The sequence below is a fragment of the Stegodyphus dumicola genome, chromosome 3 (assembly GCF_044657685.1).
Source record: "Stegodyphus dumicola isolate Sdum_Otavi_A_Nest chromosome 3, ASM4465768v1".
Lineage (NCBI taxonomy): Eukaryota > Metazoa > Arthropoda > Arachnida > Araneae > Eresidae > Stegodyphus > Stegodyphus dumicola.
In genome coordinates, this window is record NC_140770.1 from 236,032,737 (window position 1) to 236,058,679 (window position 25,943).

Genomic DNA, 25,943 nt, shown 5'->3' on the forward strand with positions numbered 1-25,943 from the left:
ATTTTCTATGCATATACATTTCTTAGAAAATAAATAGTTTCAGAACTATTTGTCTACCATCTGCTGTGGTAACTTAACAATTAACAGATTTAAATTCATCTTTTATCCGTAAATATTTTATGTTTAAATTCAATTTAAATTTTGTGTAATTTAAATTTTAAGTTTTTAATTATTTTAAATGTTAAGTTAAATAATATATTATAATTTCCTTTTGATTCATAATTTTGGAATCATTCAGTTTATATATCTGTTACGTATACATTTTATTATTCCTGTTTTAGGGGAAGCTCCTTGGCATTTAAAATCAAGTACAAAGGCATTGATATCTGATCCAGAAGGGTAAATAACTTATCATTACAATTAATATATGCAGTATGTGTTTAATATTTATGTATTTCGCCAAAAATCTGTCTTCACATTTTCATATTCAAACTCGGCTCTTTCAGTGTTTTTTTTTGGGGGGGGGAAGGGGTGGTGAAGAAAACTTAGTTTTAGACTAAAGCAAAAGGCAGTTTAAAAACGAAATAACTTGTTCTATTTCAAATCATAATTTTCTTATTCTAAATTTTACATATGAGGAGTGTTTTTATATCAGTACTTAATTCAAATAGTTATTAAGATGAAATGTTTATTTATACATTATATACAGGTAAATAATCAAATGAATTTAAAGATGCAATATCTGTAAATCAAAGGTTATGGTTTAAGAAGCAATTCCCATCTAATACCTATCATCTATCTGATCTTCCTTTTTTAAGGTGGGATGTTATGATAGATGTATGACATCAAGTTTCTTTATAATCCTCACCTGAATTCATAGAGTTCACGCAATAAAGGAGAATAACAATTAAATCTAAATGAATGAAAATATGTAAAATTACTTACTGTTAGAAATTTAAAAAAGTTCTCTAATATTAAAATATAAAGTATGACAAATTAATCAATTAAAGAAAGAAAGTGCTAAATAATCAATAAGTTCAGAAATTATTCTGATTAAATGCTGGAACAAAGACAGTAATTCTAGAACTTCATTCACAACTTCTGGTGGATATAAGACTTGTACAGGTCTTTTCATGTGCCTTTTGGATGTTCTAACTAAACATAAACGTGTCTATCTTGCTCTGTATATAACTCTACTATAACACCATACTACCATAAAAGTTTAGATTATGTAGACCCCCTTAAAAGAATGACATCTCCAACTTTTAATTCTTCCTTAGGGTTGGGAATGCCTGAATGGTGTGCTATTTGAAAGTCAAGAAAATATTGTTTCTTTCATCTTTTCTGGAAATGTTCCAGAAGTCTGGTTTGGTACACTTGACTTTTCATCATATTACTTCTACTCAAATTCTTGTTATCAACTCAATTAAATGAAGTGGATAATTATGATATTTTCATCCAAAGTAGAGAAAGTGTGCTGGTGTGAGAGGCTCTATTTCTTTCAAGTTGTTGTAAGTTAAGGGTTGTTGATTTATTATATATTCAACCTTTGTTAAAGTAATAGTCATATCTTCAAAATTTAGAAGGACTTTTTCAAGTATTTTTCTCAAACAATCTTTCACAAACTTTACTGAACATTTTTAAAAATCTCCACACAATGTGCCATATTCTGTGATAAATTTCCAGTTTATATTTTTTCAGGCAGTGAAATCTTGGAATTTGGAATTCATCAGTATTTTGAAAAATGTTCAGTTGTCTGTTTACCTTTTGGAACATTTTGCACTTTGCATAAATTGTGTGAAAATGTCAACATTTGACCAGAATTAAAGGCCATAAAAACTTTTCTTTTGACTTATTGGAGACCAGCTTTAAATGAAGGTCACAGCTATATACAAAGCTATAGTCACAGCTATATGCAAAGAAAACAGCTATATGCAACTTATCAGTTCTGGTTGCTAATGTAACCAAAACTGAACCTGCAAAGTCAATTCCAGAGACAAGAAATTGTAGGGTTTCAGCCATTTATTTCAGCCAGTCTTTAAGCAGCTGTGAAGTCATCTGTTGAGCAGGCTTTGCTGTATATTTTCTACAAATAAGATAGTTTCTTAGAATTTTCTTCACAAGCTCTCAATCTTTTGGTATCCAGTATTCTTTTCAGAGCATGGTCAAAGTGGCTGTAGCTCCTGAATGTTTCAATTTATCAAGTTCTCTTTTAGTAATCAGTTCTATAAACTTTGAATTTCAAGATAAGAAAATAGGATGTTTTTCTTTGGTAGTGAAATCAGAAAATTGTAATCTCCCTTCAAACTATAAGATTCCTTCATCATCTAGAAAAGAGGAAAAGGAAAATATGGTTGATTTCTTAGATATAGTTTTATCAGTCTCTAATCAGAAATCTTTGAATTGTAGGCTAGTCTTTGAATTCTTGGGATGCAAAAAGTTTCCCAGTTTTCTAAGTAAATCATTTAATCTAAGCTGTTATTTTTAATATTTTCATAAGATTGCTGTATTTGGAAATATCAAATAATTTGTCCTTTTCTTTTATGATACATCTATATTGTTGGACACTAGCAAACTTGTTTCTTTATTCCAGATTTTCTTCTTCAGCGGTATCTGCATAACAAGAGGGCTAAAATTCTGAAGACTCTAAAAGCCAGAATAGTCCATGCCACCAAAGTTGGCAATTTTTTAAGTTACTAATTGTAGTTCCTCATGATATGAGGACAGCAGGGTTGTCTTTACCAGGGCAATAATGCCACTTACTGCTGTCACTTAGTTTCTGAATTTCATAAACTCTGTTTTTGTTGAAAGGTTTAAATCTTTCAGGGAATTTGCTAATTCCAAAAAAAGTTACTTATGAATCAGTCAAATAAAGTCAAATTTTGTATTTTAAACATTTTGCGATTTTATCGCTCAACCTGGCAGACCAAAGTGCGCCCAAGAGCTCCAATCTAGGAAGTGCAAGTAATTTGATAGGAGCAGCTGTACTCTTGGAGGCAACCAAAGCTGAAAAGTTCCATCATTCAAAATTATTCTTATACTGCTCATCCATAAGCTTTTAGACTATGATCAGAAAAACTATGGAGTTCTATTTATTTCAGATATACATCTAATATTCCCTCTAAACAATAAGAGGGAATCTCATGTTATTAGCTGTTTAATTTCTTTATACTAGGCTTTCTATTTAGAATAAAGATCAGATGGTATTTCATTGTCCCAATTTATTTTAGCTGACCAGATTTTCTGAATCAGATATTTTATTCTTATAGATCATAGAATCTGACAGGATCCAAAATATAGCCTACAGTTTACAATAGAAAATGTTTTGAGTTACTTGGCAAAAAGATGAAATATGTTAAATGCTGCCTGTCAGAATGAAAATGATCAGTATGGTATATGTATTCCAAGAAATTCCAGATACTTTGATCGGGACAATCAGGAGATTCTTGTACACAAAACTTTTTATGGTGGCAAATGCATTTCAGTTCTTTTGAATTAGTATGCCCCTTATGTAGTGACATGCTAACTTCGTTGAAAATGTTCACACTTTCTAAACTTGTTTTTAGTGCTTGTTTTAAATTTTGTTGACCACCAATTTGTATCAGCAACATACAGGCAGTTGTTTCAGAGGTCTACTGTTTCGAGATATATTTCTGAGTATTTCTTAAAAAGATGTTTAATGGTAGCAGCAAACAGAAAGGGGCTGGATTTTCTCCAATATCCCAAAATAAGTTACTGAACAAAACTATTGTAAATCTAGAAGTTTTCAATTGACCATTTTCAATCGTTTAAGGAAACTCAATTATTATTATAAGGATCATCTTTCTAAAAGAACCACATATTGTTCCTGTTTTCTTCATTTAACTCTGTCTGCAAAAAGGATTGTATAATGTCTGCCTCTGTCTAAAAAAAAAAAAAAAAAAAAAAAAAAAAGATTTTGTATTATCAAATTTTGCCTAAGTTTTATGAGTAAATTAAACGTATCAGGGTATAAGTTCGGACCAGTCTATAAACAATCATTTAAGGTTAGGTTAGGTTGTTTAATTACAGCAGAGCCTCGAGGGCTATCTGCCTAAGGGGAGGGATGCCTTTGAGGAGGACTTTCTAAGGAAAACTGGCTCGTATACACGTTACACATGTGGAAGACCACGAAAACACCCATGTAGCCAGCCCATTCGCAGGATTCGAACCTCAGATCAAATTACCAGTGTTCAGCGACTTTACCACTCGTCCACTGGTGGGCCAATCGTTTAAGGAAACTCAATTTGTTTATAAGCTATTCTCAATCTACTTGTTGTTCTATCATTTCTGACGACCGCTGTATGAGGTAAATAAAATAAGGTCTTATCATTTCAGGTGTCTTCCTGAACTGGTTCAATAATATGTTGTAACTCTTAGTCTTTTAGTAATATCTTTACATTGAACAAACAAAGGTTTGTCAATTTTAAATTTGCTATTTAATTTTTTAAATCTTCCATGTGCAGCATCCATATTGTCATCCATTAAATGCTTTGAATTTGTTTTCCATGGATTGAATTGGGTTCCCATGAATTTGGTGATCCTGTCTACCATTTTATACTTGATATCAGATTTGAAAGATTTCAAATTCTAAATAAAAGGTTGTGTCATTTTGATCATCGCTTTCTAAACCTAAGTTTTCTAATTGATTGGATATCAAGTTTTAATTTACATTTACTTTCATTGTTAACAATTCACCAAAATTATTATTTACTGTACCCATGCAAAATGCCTCCAAAAATATTGATTCTGTAGCTACTACATTTTTTAAAAAAATTCTTTGAAATTTACCTGTAATTTTTTAATAGTAGAAATCTACTCCTATGAGAGTATCAGTTTTGCCTTTTGTTTACAACAGTCAGCTAACTGTAAAATTTTCAAAACTATGTTTCCTTTAGCAATATTTAAATCTGAGGAAGAAATAAAAATACTGAGATAATTTCTGTTTCTAGTAGTTCAACAGCTATACTAAGATTAGAATCTCTGTTATTTTCTCGTTCAGTGTTAGCAGCATTAAATGTCTTTTCTAGCACAGTTCATCCCAAAGTGAATCAACAAAAAGCATTCTTTTTAATAATTGAAAGATTAATTTTAATAGAGTTATATTAATATTCATCTTTAGTTATGAAATTTCTTACTGAACCATTATCAAAAATGAATTTTCACATTTTACGATTATTCCAAATTGAAGCAGTATGTAATAATATTTTATTGGTACTTTTCCGTTTCGCTGGCACAGATCTCGCTAAGTAGACTTTATTGGCGACAAAATACAGTATACACATAAAAAATATTAACAAATGTTAGTTCTTAAGAATTTTTTTATTTTGAAGGCATAAACATTTTAATATCGTTTAAAATTTTGTAAAAAGCCAATAAATAAAGACAATTTGTAAAAAGACATTAATTTAAGAATTTTCGATGTTTTTATGGTTCAACATCCTGATTCGCCGGTTCATATCACATGACCCAAAGTGATCTCATCTTACATAAACTACGCTACAAAAATCTAATTCTCTCAGTAATTATCTACATTAATTTCAAGTTAAATATTAATTTGGAATACAAGTTTAAATGAAAGAATTGTTTCAATTCGTACGAATAGCTTACTCAGAAATTATGTAAAACAGCAGTGCTTTACTTCACTAGTGCATTCTCATTAGAATTGATGAATTTAACCCTTGACTTTGCCTGAGCAGTGTGATTGCATCCTAATTGACTTAATTATTGCAAATGGCCTTAGGGCATAAAATTGAATTACCTAGTAAAAGTTCTATGTTATTGTATGCCAGTATTGAAAGAAACAATCAATCTGATAAGAAATGGCTGTGACTTGTTTTGAAAATGAGGCATAAAAGGTAACCAGCGAGGATATTCCGATTGGCATCAGTTGTACCATTATTGGCGACTTTATCGCCTGCGTCAGCAAAACGGAAAAGTACTCTTTTTTAATTGGTTTACCATCTATTTTTATTGGGATTATGTGATGAAGCTGGAAAAAATAACTTTCGAATCTAACATTTTCTTTTGAATTTTATTATTATACTTTTTCTGATAAAATAAATAACAAAATGCTTTTGAATGTTTGTTATTACAAAAATGCATTTTACTTTTTGCTTGCTGTCTCTAATTCTGTGCTTTCTATCCAGACACAAACAAGAGAATGTTTTCCAGAAGTTCTTTCTTCTTTTCCAAACTTAAAATTTCGCAGTCTGCCAATTTATGACTTCCTTCAAAAAACACTCCTCTGAGAATCGGAAAATGCCATTAAAATTTCACCTGTTGATGGCCTATTTGTTCTGGTCAGGCAAGGTTCCTGTTTAAAAGGTAGTTGTATTATGGGCTTTTGTAAATCATGAGAACTTATCTTTTGAATTATGATTGACAAGAGTGTGTTCCATATTGATAATTTCATTTCTCAAAAAGTCTAATTCACCCTTTAAATCCCAGTTTTCATCATGAGTTTTTTGGTTATGATCAAGAACGGGCTCATTTGGAAACAGTTTCCAAATTGATATTTCCGCAGGAATTGAGAGTCTTATTTTGAATGCATTAAAATTTCTTATCTGCACTTCAGTGTCATTAAAAAGTTTCCTTAGTCTGTTTTCATCATTAGGATTTCTAACAGGAAAAATATTTAAGAGTTGTTCTAAATGCAAATTAATTAAAATGTTCATTTGTCCAAAAGTGGACACAACAAGAGCAGCTTTGTAATTATTTTCAATAAGAGTTCAAGAGCAGCTTTGTAATTATTTTCAATAAGAGCAAAACAAGAAATAACTTTTGTGGCTGAGCCACCTAGAAAGCTTTTTTAGTAAATTAATTTTTCTGTTTTTGATAAGTTCAGATTTTTTCAATCACACTTGAATTCACTTATAAATTCTAATCAAAAGATCACCATAAAATTTATAGTTAATTTAGGTAATTTTAGGTTTGTTTTAATGTACTGTTTAAGTTTCTGTACTTTGATTTGGAACTTGATTAGAACTAGATACATTTACTTCTTCATCAAATAATCATCAGACACATTTACTCTTTCTGTCAATTAATGCTTCAGATCTTCAGAGTTTTTTTTTTTTTTTTTTTTTTTTTTTTTTGTCCACTTGTACCATTGTGTAAATCTAAAATTTAGTGTCTCTTCTTAATTATGTGAAAGACCTTGAAATGCATCAGTATGCTTGACTCTAATGACTGATATATTTTTGTATCCTTGTTTCAGTGATGTCTGCATAGATGAAAATGTCACAGACAAAACAACACAAAGCAAAAATGTTGTGGTATAAAATGTGATGGGAAAAAAGAAAGGAAGAAGAAAACATAATCGTAAAAAATGAAGTGTTTAAAAAACATAGCAATTTTAAAACATCATCTTAGAAAATATTGTGAAATATAGCACATACAAATCATCGCATGACAATAACATCGCAGATGCATTTTTCAGGCTTTAAAAGCTGTATATTTGCATAATGATAACTATTAAAGATCATTATTTAATTAATCTCTTATAAAATTGAATTGGTAGTGTTTGATTATATTGGTAGTTAAATTTAAGTCTTCTCAATAACTGATATAAAAACATACAAGTTTCCTTTAATATTTTCCTATTGAATTGGCTACTAATGGCCGAGTCGTAACATTGCTGAACAGAGGTAGTTCAATCTAGCAATTCAACTGAATACATTTTCTGTGGTTTTCCTAACTTATATCATGGATACAAGCCAGTCCCTGTGAAAGTCGTCCCACATAGGCATCTTATTCCTTAGACAGATAGCTCTAGTGTGCTTTGTTATAATCCAATAAATCCAAATGTGTTATTGAAGTATTATGCAGCTACTTCTTGATATGTTTCACGATAACTAACGAAGCAATAACCAAGCAATTAAATACTTGTTGCATTAGGTCATCTGGAAAGCTCTACGGTTTTCAAAGAGAAACACATTTTCTTTTAATTATTTTGTTACTGCTAATAAATAGTGACCTTGTTTGAAGCAGATGTTTAAATATGATCTTTTTCTGTTCATGTTCCAGGATTCTAGCATGTCTTATAGCATAATTTTAGTTTCAGTGCATTGCTAAGAATGAAGAACCCAAAAGCTCATTTTCATCATATCATTTGAATTTTCTGTTATATTTTAAAAAAGGAAATTCATTATCATTTCATTTTCTGTTTTATTTACAGAAAAGAAAAAAAAAAATGCTAGTCTGATTGCTTATAAAATGTGTGGTAAATATGTATGAGGCGAAGAGTTATAGAACAAAATAGTGCTTATGTGATTCGATGAAATTTTCTTATGCTTTGCTATTATGTAATTTGTTTTTATCATAAAAAAGCTGCAGAATTTTACAGATGGTCCAAATACATAAAGATTTTAATAACACCATAAGAAAAAAAAAACTGAAGGGGAAAAAAAAAAGAAGACTTAATTTTTACTACATATTATCAAATTAACAAAAGTGAAAAAAATTACAATTTGAGAATTAATGAAACCTAGGCAACCTCATGCAATTACTCATCTCTCTATTTCTGATCTTTTTTAGACTATATTTTTGATATAAGATTACCAATACAACTTTATGTAAGATATTAATTAAATGGTTACCTGTTGTTACATACATAAGTTTAAAACTATTAACTGGTATACGTAGCATTAATTTTCTATTCATTTTCAGTCTTTGAATGCTTTTTTAACAATGTTGTTTAATTCAAAAGTATAAAATGTAGAGATAAAATATTCCTCATTCTGTCTTTCAGTGTTTTAGAACTGTGATGTTTTCTCCGTGCTTTCACTTCTCCTGCGATATTTTGCCTGGCGCCATTTCACTGCCTGGCGCCAATCTTTTCTCTGTAATGTTTTCACCTACCTTTTGAGTGGTAGGTTTGGTACAAAATGCATCCTGTAAATTGTCATAAATATACATGCTATTTAATAGAAAATCATATTTCTCTTCAAACATTTAATAAAACAAATGCTGAAGGATATTGTCGCTTTTTTTTTCCATAAAAGTAAAAAAACTTTTTTTTTTTTTTTGTTTTTTGTAAACAGCATATGTGGATCTTTTGTAAAACAAAGGGTATGAACTACACTGTTGCAAAGTGTTGGATGTTCTTTCTTACATAAATATTTCATTGAGAAATAATTTATTTCTTCCTGTAGAAGTTTTTATGTAATTCATAATTTATTTCAGAATTCTATGATGACTTTTTCATTTTCTAGTAAGGATGAAGTTGCAAGTGCTAAGCAAAAATCACGGCTTGATCCTTTAAATGATATGCAGAAATATCTCGCTTTGAAAGAGAAAAAATCTGGGGAAACAGGCTTTACTAAATCAAATGAAGTAAGTTATTTTAAATTAATAATGATAATTTTATAAATGTGTTGTCATTTTATAAGTTATTCTGTTTGATATGAAATTTCTGTTTTAATTATAATAATGTTGCACAAGTAGATTATTTTTTCCCCTGAACCTAAATGAAATGAAATTCTCAGTATAGATTTTTTTAAGGAAAAATGCAAAAATTAAGCCCAAATGCTTATGTTTCCTTAAGGAAAAGGAAAGAAAAGAATTTATTAAAAAAATTATTGCTTTTTTCAGATGGGGGAGAAGACTTCTCTAAAAGGAGGTTTATAGTTACATCAAAACATTAAAGAAATTATTTAAATTAATCAATGTAGAAGGTGAAAACAAGAAATAGCTTTTAAATTTGCTATGATGTAATTAAGATTTTGTTCAGTACCTTCTGTTTTCTTATGTCTGTTTCTCCCTTTCTCTTTTTCTCTCTTAATTATTCAAATATAAGTATTTTATTTACAAAGGCAGAGTGGAAAAAGCCATATAAATTTAATAAATTTAACTAGACTTTGCTACTGAAAGAGCTAATTAAAATCTATTAAATAAATCCTTCTAAAATTTTAAATTTTTAAAAATTAAAAAATTAAAAAAATGGCATGTGGTTTATGAGAAGAAAATGTATTATTATTACTAATCTCAAACCTCCTAATGCACATGTATTTTAATACTGTGTCTGACTGTGCACAATTCAAGGGGTGGTTTCTGATAGCCTGCAAATGAAAATTGGCTTGATTTTGCAGAGCTTGTTGCTTTGCATGAGAGTCTGCAATTTTATTTTTAACTTGTGGTTCTTAAAATTTAAGGCCACAAAATATTTTAAGTGAAATGTACAAAATGTTTTATAAAGGTAAACTGTGAAAAAAAAAACTTATAGTATTTTTTAAAGTTATTCCAGTACATATCTCTAAATATAGGCCAAACAAACATAGTATGTGACTAGTGATGCTATGCATATCTTGAATTGATCCTCATATTGATGGAATTGGACTTTACTGGTGAAAGGATTGAAAAATGTATGACCTATATTTTAATTTAACAATTAAACAAAATGCTGAGAATAAATGAAAGGAAAATAAACACAGCATATTCACTTAGAATTAGACTTTGAAATTTAAATATAAATATTTGCCTACCACTCTGCTGAAAGTAAAATTCAGGGTTCATACGGTCCATAAGAGTCCTTAGGTATTTTGCAATCAATTTTTGGTCTTTAAAAGTCCTTAATTTTATGCAAAAGCTGCAGAAAGTTCTTAATTTTAATGTCTGTTTTTACGACTGCCATTTTGAGTATGTATTTTTCAGTATGCGCAATTAGCATTTTGGAGGAATATTTTTGGCGATTCAGTAACAAATATGTATTTTATAGATTATCGTTTGAATTTGTTCCTGTTTCTATTATAAATGACGTGATACTCGAGTTTCTAGGACAAGAGGTGAAACATAAGCATTTTACAGATTGCACCTTGGAAAGTTTAGAAGGATTTGAAGGCGAGATTTATAGACCTACGATTCTAGAAGATTTCAGAAAAGTGTGACAAAATAAAAAATTTCTTAATGGTACTAACACAAAATGGATGTATTTTACAATGCATTTTGACGAATTTTTCACTTTTTCGAGAATTTTTGGAAAACAATGAAAGAATAATATTTGAATGTTTTACTTCTGCTCCTAGAAGTCTTTTGCTTAACATGTTTCTATTTCAAAATCGTAAAAACAACAATAAATGTTTCCATTTATTTCTCTCCTTTTCACTAAATGCAAGCATAGGAAATATAAAAAAATACATGGACAGGCATCTATAGAAAGGAGTTTTTCTATTAATAAAGAAATTGAAAACTGACAATTTAAAAGATTCATCTTGTATGTTTCAATTTATCACACACAGGGCTAGCGCTAGGCACTTTTCCCCCTCTGTGAGTCCTAAATTCTGCTGCTTAGTGCCTTCCTAACTTCTGCTCCCAGTGCTTGGCCTAAATTCTAAAAATTTTGCCGTTTCTAGATTTTGTTGCTCTGTGCATCACTAAATTTTAAAAATTTTGCCACACTGACTCTGTAACCTACCTTGATCGTATATCATTTCATATTTATTCTCAGAAAAAATATAAAAAAATAAAAATAAAATAAAATTAGCAGCTTCTTCTATACATTCTAAATACATGTAGTTTTTTAGAATAACAGAAAGCTTTAATTAAATCCAAAAATTCTAAAATGAAGGAGAAATTTATTGAGAAAAGAAACTGAATACATAAAGAGAAATAAAATTATTCTTTAAAGATATATACAAATATTGTTATGCAAATTAACCAATTATTTATAATTTCAGCCTTTGCTATAACTTCTCCTTTCCATTTCCTAGCCAGATTGCAAATTGATTAGATAGTATTTAAAGAGGTTTTGGGATTGTAAGACAGAGCATGTTTCTAGTCTCTGCTTGCATGCTGCATTAGTTCTTGTCAGCTCTGATAATTTGTGATTATTTGGCTTTGCGTTATTGCTGCCGACATTTGAATTTATTAGTACAATAGATTTACTGAGGCAACTTATAAACTAAGAAGGCTTTGACTCACATTTTTAATTTGAATTTAACTTTTCCTGTTAAGTTGCATCACCGCAAGTTATAGTTGATTTTGTTAGCATAAGAACGTGCCTTTATATTCTAAATTCTTTTTAAAGAACGAAGTTTATGTAAACCCTTATCCTACTTTGTAGTTAATTTCAGACATGGCGATAATTTGCTTCACGTCTGTCAGGTGTATTGAACTACTTAATGTTTACCAGATCAAATGAAACCTCATAGTTTTATTGCCAAGTTAGGAGATGAAGCAGAAACTAGTGGAAACATTGTTTTGCGTATTGGTATAAATTTCTTATTGCTAGAAAAGATGCTTAAAGAAAAAGAAATTGATATGTTTTAGTCAAAAAACACTCATAAAGATTATGTACAGAAGTATGTGTAAATATTATGTACAGTGTTTACAAAACATAAATGTTTTATCCTAATATTGTGTAAGAATCAATTACATTTGTTTTAAATTGTGAAATGTTATTAATTTGTGATTTTAATAATGCTTTTTTAACAAATATTAAAAAAAATAACATTTAATAGTGACCATGTAAATCTAGAATGAATAAGGGTATCTAGCTACATAATTTGATTTTTTGTAACTTATTGCTCACCCTTAAAAGTTATCTCTGCATTTTAAAGCAAGTTATTGCCTTTCATTAATCCTTACCATGGTCACAAGATGCAATACAAAAATGTAAAAATTAACATAAAACTTATTCCTTACAACTAATGAGATTTATAATAATACAAAACAACTTATATAACCTGTGGTACTTAAGTGGCTTATTGGAACCTTAAAGTACATTAACTGAGTTAAACTCTAGGAACTCTATACAAAGTTGCAACACTAACTGTGTCAGACAGGCTAACCTAACTAACTTTCAAAACTTACCAACCATGCCAACATCAGACGTTGTTCTAATCAGCAGGTCTCTCTCTAAGCATGCAGCAGTGGTGGCAATAGCCAGTCTTCTGTTACACATCATGCTGATTATGATTTTACATCTCACTTTAACCTATGCTGTTTGAGGTAAAATCTGCCTGCTGTTTATTAAACCTCTAGATTGAATAAGTACATGATCAAATGAAACATGAAAGAAAAAAATCAACATAAAGAAAAAAAAAAAAAAAAATCTGAAATGTTTCAGATTTTAAATTACGTCCAAAGGGGCGTTTTTTTAACGTTTTGAGTGTTATCTTTATTTATTAAATATCATGTTCTTTGCACTTAAACCATAAAATTCAGTTCAAGAGCAATATCGCAAAATAATGTTAAATTAAGCATATCTTTAGAATTTCCGATATACACAGTCTCGCGAGCTGGAGATAAAAGTATTTTTTTTCTATATAATGTTGCCATTTCTTGCTTTTAAAGCATTGAGTTTGTAAATCAAAAATTCGTTAAAGTTTTACAAAATATAAAATCTATAATAAAACAAATTCCAAATTTGGGATTTCAGATGCCCATATTCGCAGTAGGATTTCGTCATTCAAAATTCGATGGCTCTATGTACCATTGTTTTATCACAATGCGAGAAATAGACAATCATTTATGCAGATTTTTCATTATTTAATTTCTTCAAATATAATGCAGGACTCTAACATTTTGTGGCAACAGTTTGAAAAGTGAACCGTCGTTTATGAGTCCGACGCAAAATCGCAAAACGAAAACAATAGTCCTTCAGGGACAAAGCCCCTTTGGACTAATAATGGTTTCTTAAATTGAAATAAAATGTCACTAATCTTCTTTAAAATATGTTCAACTATTAAGTGTAAAATATGTGTTATTTGATAAATTTACAAAATTGGTGTTAATGTCAAATTTGTTTTATAATTATTTTATTAAATTATGTTTAATATAATGCATCCTACTGATGGATCTGTTTTATTCTTAGGATGGTATTATAAAAGTTAAGTTCAGGCATAGATGATAACTTTAATTGAATTATTCAGTTCCATTTGCTGATAAGTCCTTAATTTTTATTTCCTTAAAAGTACTTTTTGTGTATTTGTTTATATATATATATATATATATATATAATGTAACAAGTTGGCACAAACCAAGACGGTTCGTGTCTTTAATTCTAGGCTATATGCAAATAATATTTAAGATAAGGTGTTCATTGGTTTACTTCATAGGGAGGGGGAGATGATTCACAAAGTCTTTACGAAAGTTTCTGTCAAAAGGGTTTTCCTAGCAAAAGGTGAATAAAGCAAATAGCTTTTTTGCCTCTTCTGGCTACAGCTAGGCATTCCAAGAAATTTGCTCTCAAATTTTGTAGCGTATAGCTGGCTGCTGGTTACTGGATTTCTCCACAGAGGTATAAAAATGCTCTTGACAGATTGAACAGAATTGCTGTTAACAGAGCTGGGGAAAAAAAAAAAAAAAAAGAAAAGAGAGAGAGAGAGAGAGAAATTTCCTTCTTTTTCACTAACCTAATTAACTCCCAGCTTTTTAGTTGCATTCACTGTTTTTGGTCAAGATTTCATGGGCATGTCAGGAAGACTTCCAGAATTATCAGAGTATCTCTTGATTGGTGAATAATGGTGACAGTTCTGGGAAATCTGGGAAAATTTCCGTGACAATTTCCAGGCTCAGACTTCAAATGTGATCCAGGGTCTTTGCATCTAGGGCGGTCATGGATAGGCAGTCAAGTGCGTAGCAATACATCTATAAAGCATGGGAATTTGGAATGAAAGTTTCTCTTGTTCCAGTTTTTCTCAGGAGCACACCAATATTCTCCTTTGACCACCATGCAATGAAACGGAAGATTCATGGTATGTGATTAAGCTTTTCCGAGAATTGTTAACTGGTTGTTAAAAAATAACTTTTCCGAGAATTGAGGGATCTTCATTAGAAAATACCTGAAGACATTACAATAGCTGTGAAATCGTATAGGATTTTTTTAAATTGGATTAAAAATTAGATTCTGTTCTAATGATCTGTATGGATTTTTTCAGGATGTTTTTAGTTTTAAAGAGAAAATGCTTTTGTCTTTATTTATAATAGCATGATATGACAGTACCTACATTGACTAATTTTTGGATGTCAAATTTTCATCTGCATTTTAAGTTCAAAATGATATTTAAATTGTAGAATTTCAGTAATCATTTAGTATAGATTATTCATTAAATTTATTTGATTATGTAGCTTTAAGAGTACTTTCCCATAATTTATATTTTCAGACCATATAAACAATACCATGAAAAAGGTTTTTGTTTTAGCAAAATTAACTTTTAACCAGTTGTTTAGCATTAGAAATTTGCCACCTTATTCAATATGTTAAAAGTCCATGCATTTTAAATTTTGCATTTTTTCTATTAATTTATGAAATAAATTTAAAAAAAATAGTTCAGAAATTACTTTTTGAAACATTACTACAAAAATCTTCATATTTGTAGGAGAGAAATTCACGGCAGCATAAGCACAATATTGAAAAGAAAGCAGCAGAAAATAAGAAATTGTCAAAAATAGAAGAGTTGCGGGCCAAACGTCTTAAACGGGAAGCAGAAGAAAGGAAACGATCTCAACAGTTTTTAGAAAGCTACAGAAAAGGACCGTCCAGTGATGAATCTTCTGTTGTCCTTGATGATAGGTTAAGACAGTATAACTCACAATTTAATCCTCATCTTGCAAGAAATAATTTAGTGCCTGAAAAATAAAAAGTTAGTAAAGGTATGCGATAATGCAAAGATTATTTTTTATTAATACATTTACATGATTCCTTAATACAGGGAATTGTGTTGTGGTGAACTGTTGCCTAAGTTGACCACCTCTGAAAGTGATCAGTACTTCAGAGAATGTAAACAAATACCAGTATTGATAATTCTGTTGTTCTCTTAAATGACTACATGCTTATGAAAAATAGCAGTTAATCACTTCTGAATCCTTTATTTTTAAATTTTATCAGCATTGGCCAAGTTACCTTTATAGCATTTTATTTGAGAACTAGGATACCAGTCTTGGAGATGATTCATCGCATCTGCCTCAGTTTGTATTTATGCATATATATCTGTTAAATTGTACATCTTCATAGTTGGTAACATAAAATAATCAACATTCAAATGCCCTCAGAGCAGCTTATTTATTTATTTTTTTTTGAAGTTCAAGGCTCAAGTCCATATTATTTCTATTTTAAGTTTTAGAAGTTTTTTAAGTAATAAACTTTAGATTAAAATTTTCAATAATAGTCCCCAAAAAGTAAAAGCAGCAATTTAGAAACACAATTCAGATTTACTGAATATGCTGAAAAGAAGTGTCAGAAAACTGTGAAAACATTAGGTAGAAAAGTATGGTGCTTGGTTGACAGTAATAAGGTGACTAGTTTATTTTATGAATTACTTACAGTTGCTAGTTTAAAAAAGGAAATGTTTAACCAAAAGAGTAAAACCAAGTAAGCATGGGGTGAATATTTTAATAAGCAAAGAGTGTTCCTGAAATTGCTTGACAAAATTTAACAAACAGCAATAAAATTTAACAACTTAAAATTAATTTCTAGTGGCATTTTTCTTCAAAAATTAAATTTTTTTTCAAAAGATCTTCCCATACATTAAAATGTTATTCTGTAGTATTTTAGAAAGTTAAGCATAAAATAAATTCTTGTCCCTGCTTCCCTAAGTTTTTCACTACTTGTTTTTGTAACTACTTCATAATTTTATGTATATTAATGGTACTAATAAATCATTTATGATGCCATGGTTCTTTCTCAGTATTTTTCTTGTAACAGAATCTAGGAGTCTTCAAGGTAAAATATGTTATGCAAATCAGTAATCTGCTATCACTAGCAGATTACTGATTTGCACCATCTAATCTGCTATCACTAGCAGATTACTGATTTGCACCATCTTATCTAAGATGACCGTCTGCTCAGAAGACCATTGTGTGGGATGATAAATGAATGTCATTCTGAGAGTTCACTGTATAATTTTTTTAGCCCATTATATATTTATTTTATAGTTTAAGAAATGTATTATTTTTTAATAGATTGTTTATATTTTATTTATTTTGAACATAAACATGGTTTAGTTTAAGAAAAACTGTAAATAGATTGAAGTTTGTCATATATATATATATATGTGTGTGTGTGTGTGATGTAGTTTTTACAAATGATGAAACTAATTCACTCTTGGGTCATAATCGAGAAAAACTGCTGTGTGGATGACTGGAGGGAAAATCATGACTGGCTTGATTGTTTAAATGTCATTTTTATTTTGAACGGTAAAATTCTTCAAAACTATATTTTTGCTTAAGTTAACAACACATTAGGGATGCTAAATGGCTAAATGCACGTTACAATTGCTATGTACGCAGTTTACATTTCAGAGAATCAAAGTGAGAGACATGGTTTATTCTAGCAGCAGCAGGCAAGAGAAAAGGGATGCGTACTGACTGCTGTTATATTTATAAACTAGAAAATTTCATTTCAATTCTAAGCAGTGATTCATGCATTGCAGGGAGAGTGATGTAACATGTGGCAGAGCCACAAAAAATGGTACAAAGCATATAATTGAAGTGGGGATGTGTTTAATTAAAATTTAGGAATTTAAAGGTCTGTTGCAATTTAAGAATTTTGTTTCATATTTATATATATGTAACTAGAAGTGTATCTATTCTTTGCACTGGGGGGGGGGGGTAAAATAGAAAGAAAACTATAACATTATGAAACAAACTATTAGATGACACCAGATTATTATAAGTTCTCAAAATTATCTAGGGGGAAAATGTCAGTATTGCAAAAAATGATAAACTTTTCACATAGCCATTAAATATGTAATGCTATACCATATACCAAACTGTTTCTTTCTTAAATGGACTTCAGTCTGTAATTGATTAAAAAATTTAACATGAAAATAGTAATGAAAATTCATATTTTTGATGTTGTTATCATTATACTATAAGCTTAATTATTGCTCTCTTAGTCATTTTTTTCTGACCCTGTTTTTATTACACTTTAATGAGGTAGACATTTACATTAAAAAGGCAAAAGAAAAGTTTACTGAATTTCATAGTTAATAATATTGAATGCAAATTTATGTTTCTGTTTTTAAGATTCTGTTGTTGTGTGCATAAAATTGGAATTAAAGTATAATGAAAAAGAAAAATTAAATTAAAAAATGGAAACAAGATTTATTATTTTCAGATATAAATGTGAAATATACTTTTTGAATGTGTATGTTAAATAATAACAAAACACGTAAATTTGTGAATTTATAAATTGAAAACAAAAGCAAAAATTGTTGTATAAAAGAAAAAATAGATGCAAATCAAGTGAATGTAAGAAAAACAGTCAATTGCTTTTGAGATTGAGATCTGAATGAACATTTAAATTTTAAATCTAAATTGTAATAAAAAATAACATGAAAATAAAAAAATTAAAAATGATATGATCGTTTCATCACTGTGAGATTTGGACATTTTCAGGAAGCACGAAAATATGACACATATAATTACCATATTTGGCTGAGTAGATGTGTTTCATTTCATACCAAATTAGCAGGCAGTGGTATCAAAAGTTATTATTTTAAAATAATCTGTATGTCTGGATATTTAAAAATGCCATCCTACACATTTAGCCTGCTGAAACAAATGTAAATACAATAGTAAAAACAATTCAAAGTGAAATTCATTGTATGAAAAAAAAATTGTTGGTTTATGTGGAAAAAAAAAGAGGTCGGAAATGCTGTTTTTAATTTAGCATATTGAATAATGTCTATCATAACAGCAAGTGTAGGATTATAGTTTTGAAAATTGTTCTTGCAGTTAACTTTTTCATTGATATGTATTATGTACGTAATAATAAAATTAAGAAAATCAGATTTTTGAAGAGCTTTTGTATACTTACTTGTGCATATGTATGTGCCTGTGTGTAATGTTTATGAATATAATAATAAAATTTAAAAAATCAACTTTTGGATCGTTTTTGCTCTGCAGACATTATTTAACACCCAGACCCATTTTTAACACCAAAATGTGTCAAAATTAAAAGTTGTATGGAACTTGCAATGATTTACTAGCAATGAGGAGCTGTTAAAGGTTTTTAAGGTTTAGCTAAGTTCCATGGTAGCAACGTTTTCAGTGAGGATATACAAAAGATGGTACCATACTATGACAAATGGCTGAATTTAAGCGGCAGGTATGTTGAAAAATAGCTCAGGGCTATATGCAACTTTGATGTGTAATAAATGTAGTTTTTCTTTTTCTATTTTATTTCATGCTTGTTAAAATTGATTTCCAAATATCTGTCGTACAAAATTTTAGGATAAAATTCGTATAAAGATGGTACCTATTTTGCCATAATGTGTATTCTTTCTGATGCTATATATTTCTTGCCACTGTAAAAGATCTTATGAATTGCTTAACAACAAACATTTAACTGAATACAATTTCATCCCATCATGGCAATGGGTGGATTTTCTGAACTTCTGAATTTTTCTCAGAATATTGTCTGTAATGGTGAATTTTTGTTTAGAGAAGAGAAGTTTATCCATATGTACAAATTTGATAAATAATATGATTAAAAATATTTAGTTTTACTTTTGTTTGCAATAAGCTACTTGATAACAGTTGCATAGTGAAAAACAAATTTCTTGACTCCTCACAGCTCAGTCACTTAATCTGTGACAGCTGGTTATGAGCAGCATAAAATTGAGTGAAAAATTTCTTTCAAACTACTTTCCAAGTGGGTAATATTGTTACTTGCTTACAAGCTCGTAATTACGAAAATTGGCATACAATTCTTCACAGTAGCACAAAGTACAATAAATTATTACACTTTAAACTAGTAAGAATGTTAAACTCAATGCATCTAAAGAGTGAAACAAACCTGGAGATATCTCAATACTCCAGACTTACGCTGAGCTAACAACTACAAAGACTGAGAAACTGATGTTCTTTCTTGTCTTATATAGTTTTCACCCTGCTGCTGAGATATTTCTAGTACTTTCTGCTTCTCAATTACTGGAAAGCATATGAGGGCTCAGTGCGGTTACAGACACAAAGAGCATCAACTACAATTATTCAATCACAGTATCCATTACAGTTATACAGGGGGAGCGGTCTGATGACTTTTGGCATTTTATTTCCCAAATCTGAAGACAAAATTAGTAGACACAACCGTTGCCAGCTTGGCGATATCTCTCCAATTAGCGAGATAGCCATTTATTGAATATTAAATAGACTTGCCCCCGTATTCTCATTTTTTTCTGGCAGAGCACCATTTCTCTCAGCTTTTCCTGTTACATTATACAGAAAAATACAATTTCACATATAATTTCATATAATTTTTCTAAAATTATCTATCTCTATATGAAATTTGAAAGAATATTTAAAAAGCAGAATGTTTAGATGTTTAAATAATTTTTAGATAGGTTGTCATTTTGCAGCTTTGTTTGGAAAATGGTTAAAAAAATTTACTCCAAAAACATTGTAGATACATTTCATAAATTGACTGTGGTGTGCATACAGAGGTATTAGTGTATGTAATGGGTAAAGCTGCAAATTTTAAGCAACTTTGCCAAAAGCTATGTCATGTTGCCCTGATGGTCTGAAAGTTTAAAATTAATCAGGTGCTTATCAATTCCAGTTAGTGTCTATGAAAAATGGGAAAATGAGAATGAAACCATTAATGCAGGGTTTAAAAAATTTAAGGATTGCTTTTGATGCTTTAAACTTTTTAATTTTGCAATATCATTCAGTGGTATTTCTTTGCATGACTATTTTTAATGAAGTAGATTAGTTTGCATTGCTTAGGCCATGGTTTTAAAGCACTTAATATCGTTTCTTTAGGCATTTCCTTATGTAGTATCTTTTTGATATTCCTTCAGATACCTTGTTTAGTTTCTTTTTGATATACTCCTGACAGGAAATAATCACATCATACATTAGAATTGTTCAGCATTGACCATTTTGATTAGCGACGTTTTATGAGAATGTTTTGGGTCTATGTGTGATTTTAACAACGCATAAAGGTATAGAAACTTAATGAAACACTTCATTCACTTTGTGGTACATTCTGGGGAAATAATACTTGAGAAACGTCAATCAGATTTTCTGCGTGCAGTGTTCTGAATCACATTAATCCTTTGGCTAAACAAACGAGGCTTGGTTATATCATTCACAAATTATTCATTCAAACCGTAACACCTTTAGGACGGGCTAACAAAGTTGATGAAATTACATTTTGCCTGTTTTGACTACTGATGCATTGAACTTTCGGTTTTCGTGTTTAATCTGAAATGTAGTTCCAAGCCTGATTTTTTGTTACAAATTTACACCATCTCTCTCCTCCGCCCTTTTTCTGATAAATTTCTGATAGAGGGATCATAAATGCTGCCTTTTCATATTTATGGGTTTATTGTTAGATATAGCATTTAGGATTTTAAGACAACTTTTATTCAAAGTATGTTTCATTTAATAGCTGATGATGTGTTGAGTTATTTTTAGTATTGTAGTTTTATTTGCCTGTATTTATGGATTACTTTGACTCATATTTTTTTAAACCATCACAGCATTCGCTTTGTTAGTTTGCGTTTCTACGTGCGTTCTTTTTGAAGGCTGAACGTCCGCAACAAATCAGGTTTCAAATTCTTAATTAGCCTGATATAACTTGAAGTTACTTGTATTCTTTTCTTTTAAAAATAGTTTTGAATCGCTCTATAGTTAACTGAATTTCTTACTTGAATGTGACTAACAATTTGTCGAGCTTCTTAAAGATATAATTCCAATTCTAAAGTGTATTATTCTTTGAGGCAGCTTTCTTTTTATATAAGAGGGAAAGTTTAGAAATGTAAGTGATAGATGTCATCGATAGTGATACTTAAAATTTTTTGGTTCCTGTAGACGGCAAGGTACTGGACATTCAATTTTTACTCTATACGTGGATGTTCCAGACCTCCTTACATGATGGAGCAAACTGAAAAATTAATTGTGACCTAAATGACAATTAAATGCAGTGCAAATCAAAATATATGTATTTCTAATTCGAAGCTCATGGTTTATCGGATTGTGCTGGATATAAGACTCTGCAGCAAACGCGCTTAGTATATGCCTCTACAATATACGATTTTCTGTAGGCATGTGAACATCATGCTTAGACCACAGAAGAAAGAAAAAGAGTTGCAGTTTATTGGTCAGATGAATCATAGTTTCTTTTGCATTATGTTGATGAATTTGTAAGGTTGTGCCGTTTTGCAGGTTACAATTGCTTGAACGCTGTGTATGCATTGGCCAGAGACAAGAGTTATTGAAGGATGGTGCCGTGAACATACTTAGGACTGAGGGTTTAGAGCTCACTTTGGAAACTGAGCTGTGTCAAAATCATTCTTGACCATATAAAACGCCAATTCATGGCTTCTGTAACCACCACTTGGAAGACTATTGTACCAGTACAAGGTTTCATATCATAAGGCCAGTACTGAAGCTTCTTAAGAAATACAATGATGTTTGCCATCTCTCACTGGTTAAAAGTTATCGGGTCTTATTATTACCTAACAAAGGATTGGAAGAGCAAATATAAATCTGGTATGTTTGACCGACAACTATTTCCCGATGCCGTTTGTCTGACATATAGTGAGTAGTGACTTTCCCCTCTGCTTTTTTTAAAAATTAGCGACCTTCCAGAATGTTAGTTCATTTAGGTAAATATATTTTGTTTGTTTGTTTGTGTGTCAAATATCTCTACCTAGAAATTTTTCATTTTTAATGGTCTATATCAGCGGTTCTCAACCTTTTAACTAACGCGTACCATTTACACAAAAATTGAAAACCTTTTAGTACCACCATTATAAAGCACTTTGTTCACCACCATTCTTGAACAAAGCTCAGAACGCATAAATTTACGAGTGTTAGAGAAAAAACTCAGTCAGGATGTTAGGGTTTTAATTTTTGAATTTAGAAGTTAAAAATACTTTGCTTCTTTGCGTACCACCGGTTGAGAACCCCTGGTCTATATAATGTAATACTGGGTGCGATACATGCGAGAAATCTATAATCATTCAGTTTATTCTATCATTAAAGACAGTGGTGATGCGTTTTATCATTCAAAACATTTCTTGTGAGTAGGTGTAAAAGCTCTTTCGCGAGCTATATCCTCTGTCCAACTTCCTGTCTAAGCTCATCAGTTACTGAGTAAAAACCAATACGAGATTTTCCAATAAGTGTTTGAAAACGTCTGACGATTCGATTTTGTGTTCTTGGAAGAGTTATTCAGTCAAGGTGCAGACTAAAAATTTGGAGAAAATAAAAAAGAGAATTTCAGTAATCTTTCTATTTTTTTCGAATTTCCATGTCTATAATTATCCTCGAACCATTCTGCTACTGCATTTATTTCATAGAGAATAAGAAGCTTTCTCTCCTCAAATGCAGATTTAATATTAAGAGAAGGAAGAAAAACAACAGCTGGAATTTGTCGAAGTTTCAAACTAAAATTTTCATCTTCACCATACCTTTTAGGAAGCCCTGATGTTTGAATATGGCTCCAAACACTTTGTGAAAGAAACGCCATTTATTAGTGGCATCTAGGAATTCGTGACTAGAAGAATTAAATGCTACGTACTTTTTCAAAATCACTAATAATGATATGAGGATTTATTTCGAGGTTATGTTCAACAGCAAAGTAATTCAAATATTGAAATAAAAGAATACAACACTGCACTGATTTGCTGGTCATTAAAACTTAAAACAAAAGGAAGTAAGGGAAAGGAAGCTATATTTTATAATTCGAATGTACTAAGGTTCAATGAAATATGTTTCCTTTTTTAGGTGAAAAATAATGATTAGCTTAAGTTTTCTTTACAAATTTAGCGTAATAAAGACAACGATTATTTTTTCAGCAGGTGCTAATAAAATCCTCTAGAAAAGGAAAAATTATTTTCTTTTTCACACACAGTGTGTTTCATACTTTTTGTCATTCGGTTAATCCTTTTGCTGTTTTATTTTTAAAGATATTTATTTCGTATTAATAATCTTTTTCTACGAGTTTTTATTTTACTTTCTTAGTTGCCATATGTTCTTCTTTAATCTTAAGCTTATTATATCAGGTGATGTTCGAAAAGTTCCAAACTGCCTTTGGCATCAAAATAAAAGTTTGATAAAAGTGTAAAGTATTTATGAGGAAGCTGTCAATCGTCTGTAGTGCGATGTTTGCTATTTGCTTAAGGCTAATGTTAATACTTAACGCAGTTTTTCATTTTTCTTTTCCTGGCATTGTGATTATATAACAGATTTCTATAACCTTCGCATAAATTCGCTATTCACTAATTTTGCGTGCTTAAGTATATGCACATTTAGCCGGGCTTATGGAGACAAATTTGAAAGCATACTGACTATTAAAACGTAATCCATTTTATTTAGTAAGATAAATAATTAAATAATATTTCTAATGTTATTATCCTCCTTATCAAATTTTAATTTGTATTATATTATTCCTTAAAATTGATACTTTTTCTTTGAAGATGCAATTTGTTTGATCTGATAATTTTTGTGTATTTGAGAAAAAAAAGAACGTTATTTAATATATTTTATAGATAATATTTAGCTAACATTAAGTTCTGTAACTAGCATAGAAGCTAATTTATCTTCTATATGTATACCACTTAAGGTTTCCCAATCATTTAGTATTTTCTTCACGAGTTTCCCGGGTATTTTCAGAGAGTAACTGCATAAATTCAAAAATTAGACCGAGTATATATCTGTATTTAAAAGTTAAAAATTATCTAATTATTTGAAACTTAATAAAAGAGAGTATGAAGCAAAAAGCTAGAACAATGTATATGTTTGTGAAAATTATAACTAAGTTACACATACTGCTTATACAGATTCACCCTAGTACTATTTTTAATTGGAGGAGGGGATTTTTTTTCATCTTTATAACTAGTAATGTTTTCTTCCATTTATCTGCAAAATTTTACTGTTATCGGGAGTTTTTCAATTATTTGGATTGTAATCTTAATTTTTGGTGCTCATGTGTGTAGATGTCATGTACATAAAGTTCGTCGGGTAAGTTTTCTTTACAAAACATTGCGGCCATAAAATGCTGAATTAGATCTACATATTTTAATTTATAATACATTGTTATGATACATATACAAATTGTAGGGCAGAGAGGAGAAATATTCTGATATAGTTGGCAGTTCATCTGTACTTCGTCGGCGTAAGAAAGAGAATGTCAAAATATTATCGATAACTAAAATGCTCGCAGTTGACCAAACAGAAAATGAATGCATTTTGGTCTGGTTTATTTAATTACATCAAAGTATAAAGGACTATCTGTGTTGCTGGTATTTTGATTGCACGCAATCAGCGCAATAGAGTAAACATATCCAAGTACTGTTGGTAGTTAAATTGTACTTAATCCATGTAACAAAAAAGAATGTCCAAGTATTATTGGCTATTAAACTGCCCTAGTAACAGAATGCCTAAATATCGTTGGCAGTTAAACCAAAGAATTTGAATTGAGAGAAGTAAAGCTTCAGTGACATGGCAACACCACCGGGAAAATGTATAAATTTTGGGTTGACAAATTTATCGACTTATTTCTTTAATGTGTTAGAAATATCTTTAAATTGTCAGCGTTACGTTAAAAATCTATTTAATGACGTGAGAAAGTAATAAAAAGTCTAATGAACGATCGAATGGAAACTCTCACTGTAACACTTTATTTTAAGATTATAAACCAAACTATTAAAGAAATTAGGTTAGGTTAGGTTAGGTTATTTAATTACGGCAAAGCCTCGAGGGCTATCTGCCTAAGGGGGGATGCCTTCGTGGAGGACTTTCTAAGGGAAACTGGCTCGTATACACGTTACACATGGGGAAAACCACGAAAACACCCATGCAGCCAGCCCGTTCGCGGGATTCGAACCTCGGACCGAACTACCAGTGTTCAGCGACTTTACCGCTCGGCCGCTGGTGGGCCATTTAAGAAATTAGAAACATATGAAAGTATCTCAGTATGAAGTATTCTTATGGTATGTAGATTCTCTGCCTTACTTTTAAAAAAATTTTTGGGCGCGATAGCTACCCAAAATATGCCAAAACCAAACTTCATCAAATTCATGAATCTTTCATAA

General features: G+C 30.2%; 1 protein-coding gene across 1 annotated transcript in view; it reads left to right on the plus strand.

The window, feature by feature from the left end:
• Positions 1–18,782, plus strand: part of LOC118192529 (leukocyte receptor cluster member 1 homolog) — a 38,575-nt gene extending 19,793 nt beyond the window's left edge. The window contains exons 5-7 of the mRNA XM_085813934.1: positions 282–339; positions 9,174–9,294; positions 15,279–18,782. Coding sequence (XP_085670060.1) covers positions 282–339; positions 9,174–9,294; positions 15,279–15,539 — 440 coding nt within the window. The 3' untranslated portion in view covers positions 15,540–18,782. The remainder of the gene's footprint in view (positions 1–281; positions 340–9,173; positions 9,295–15,278) is intronic.
• The last annotated feature ends 7,161 nt before the right edge of the window (positions 18,783–25,943 follow it).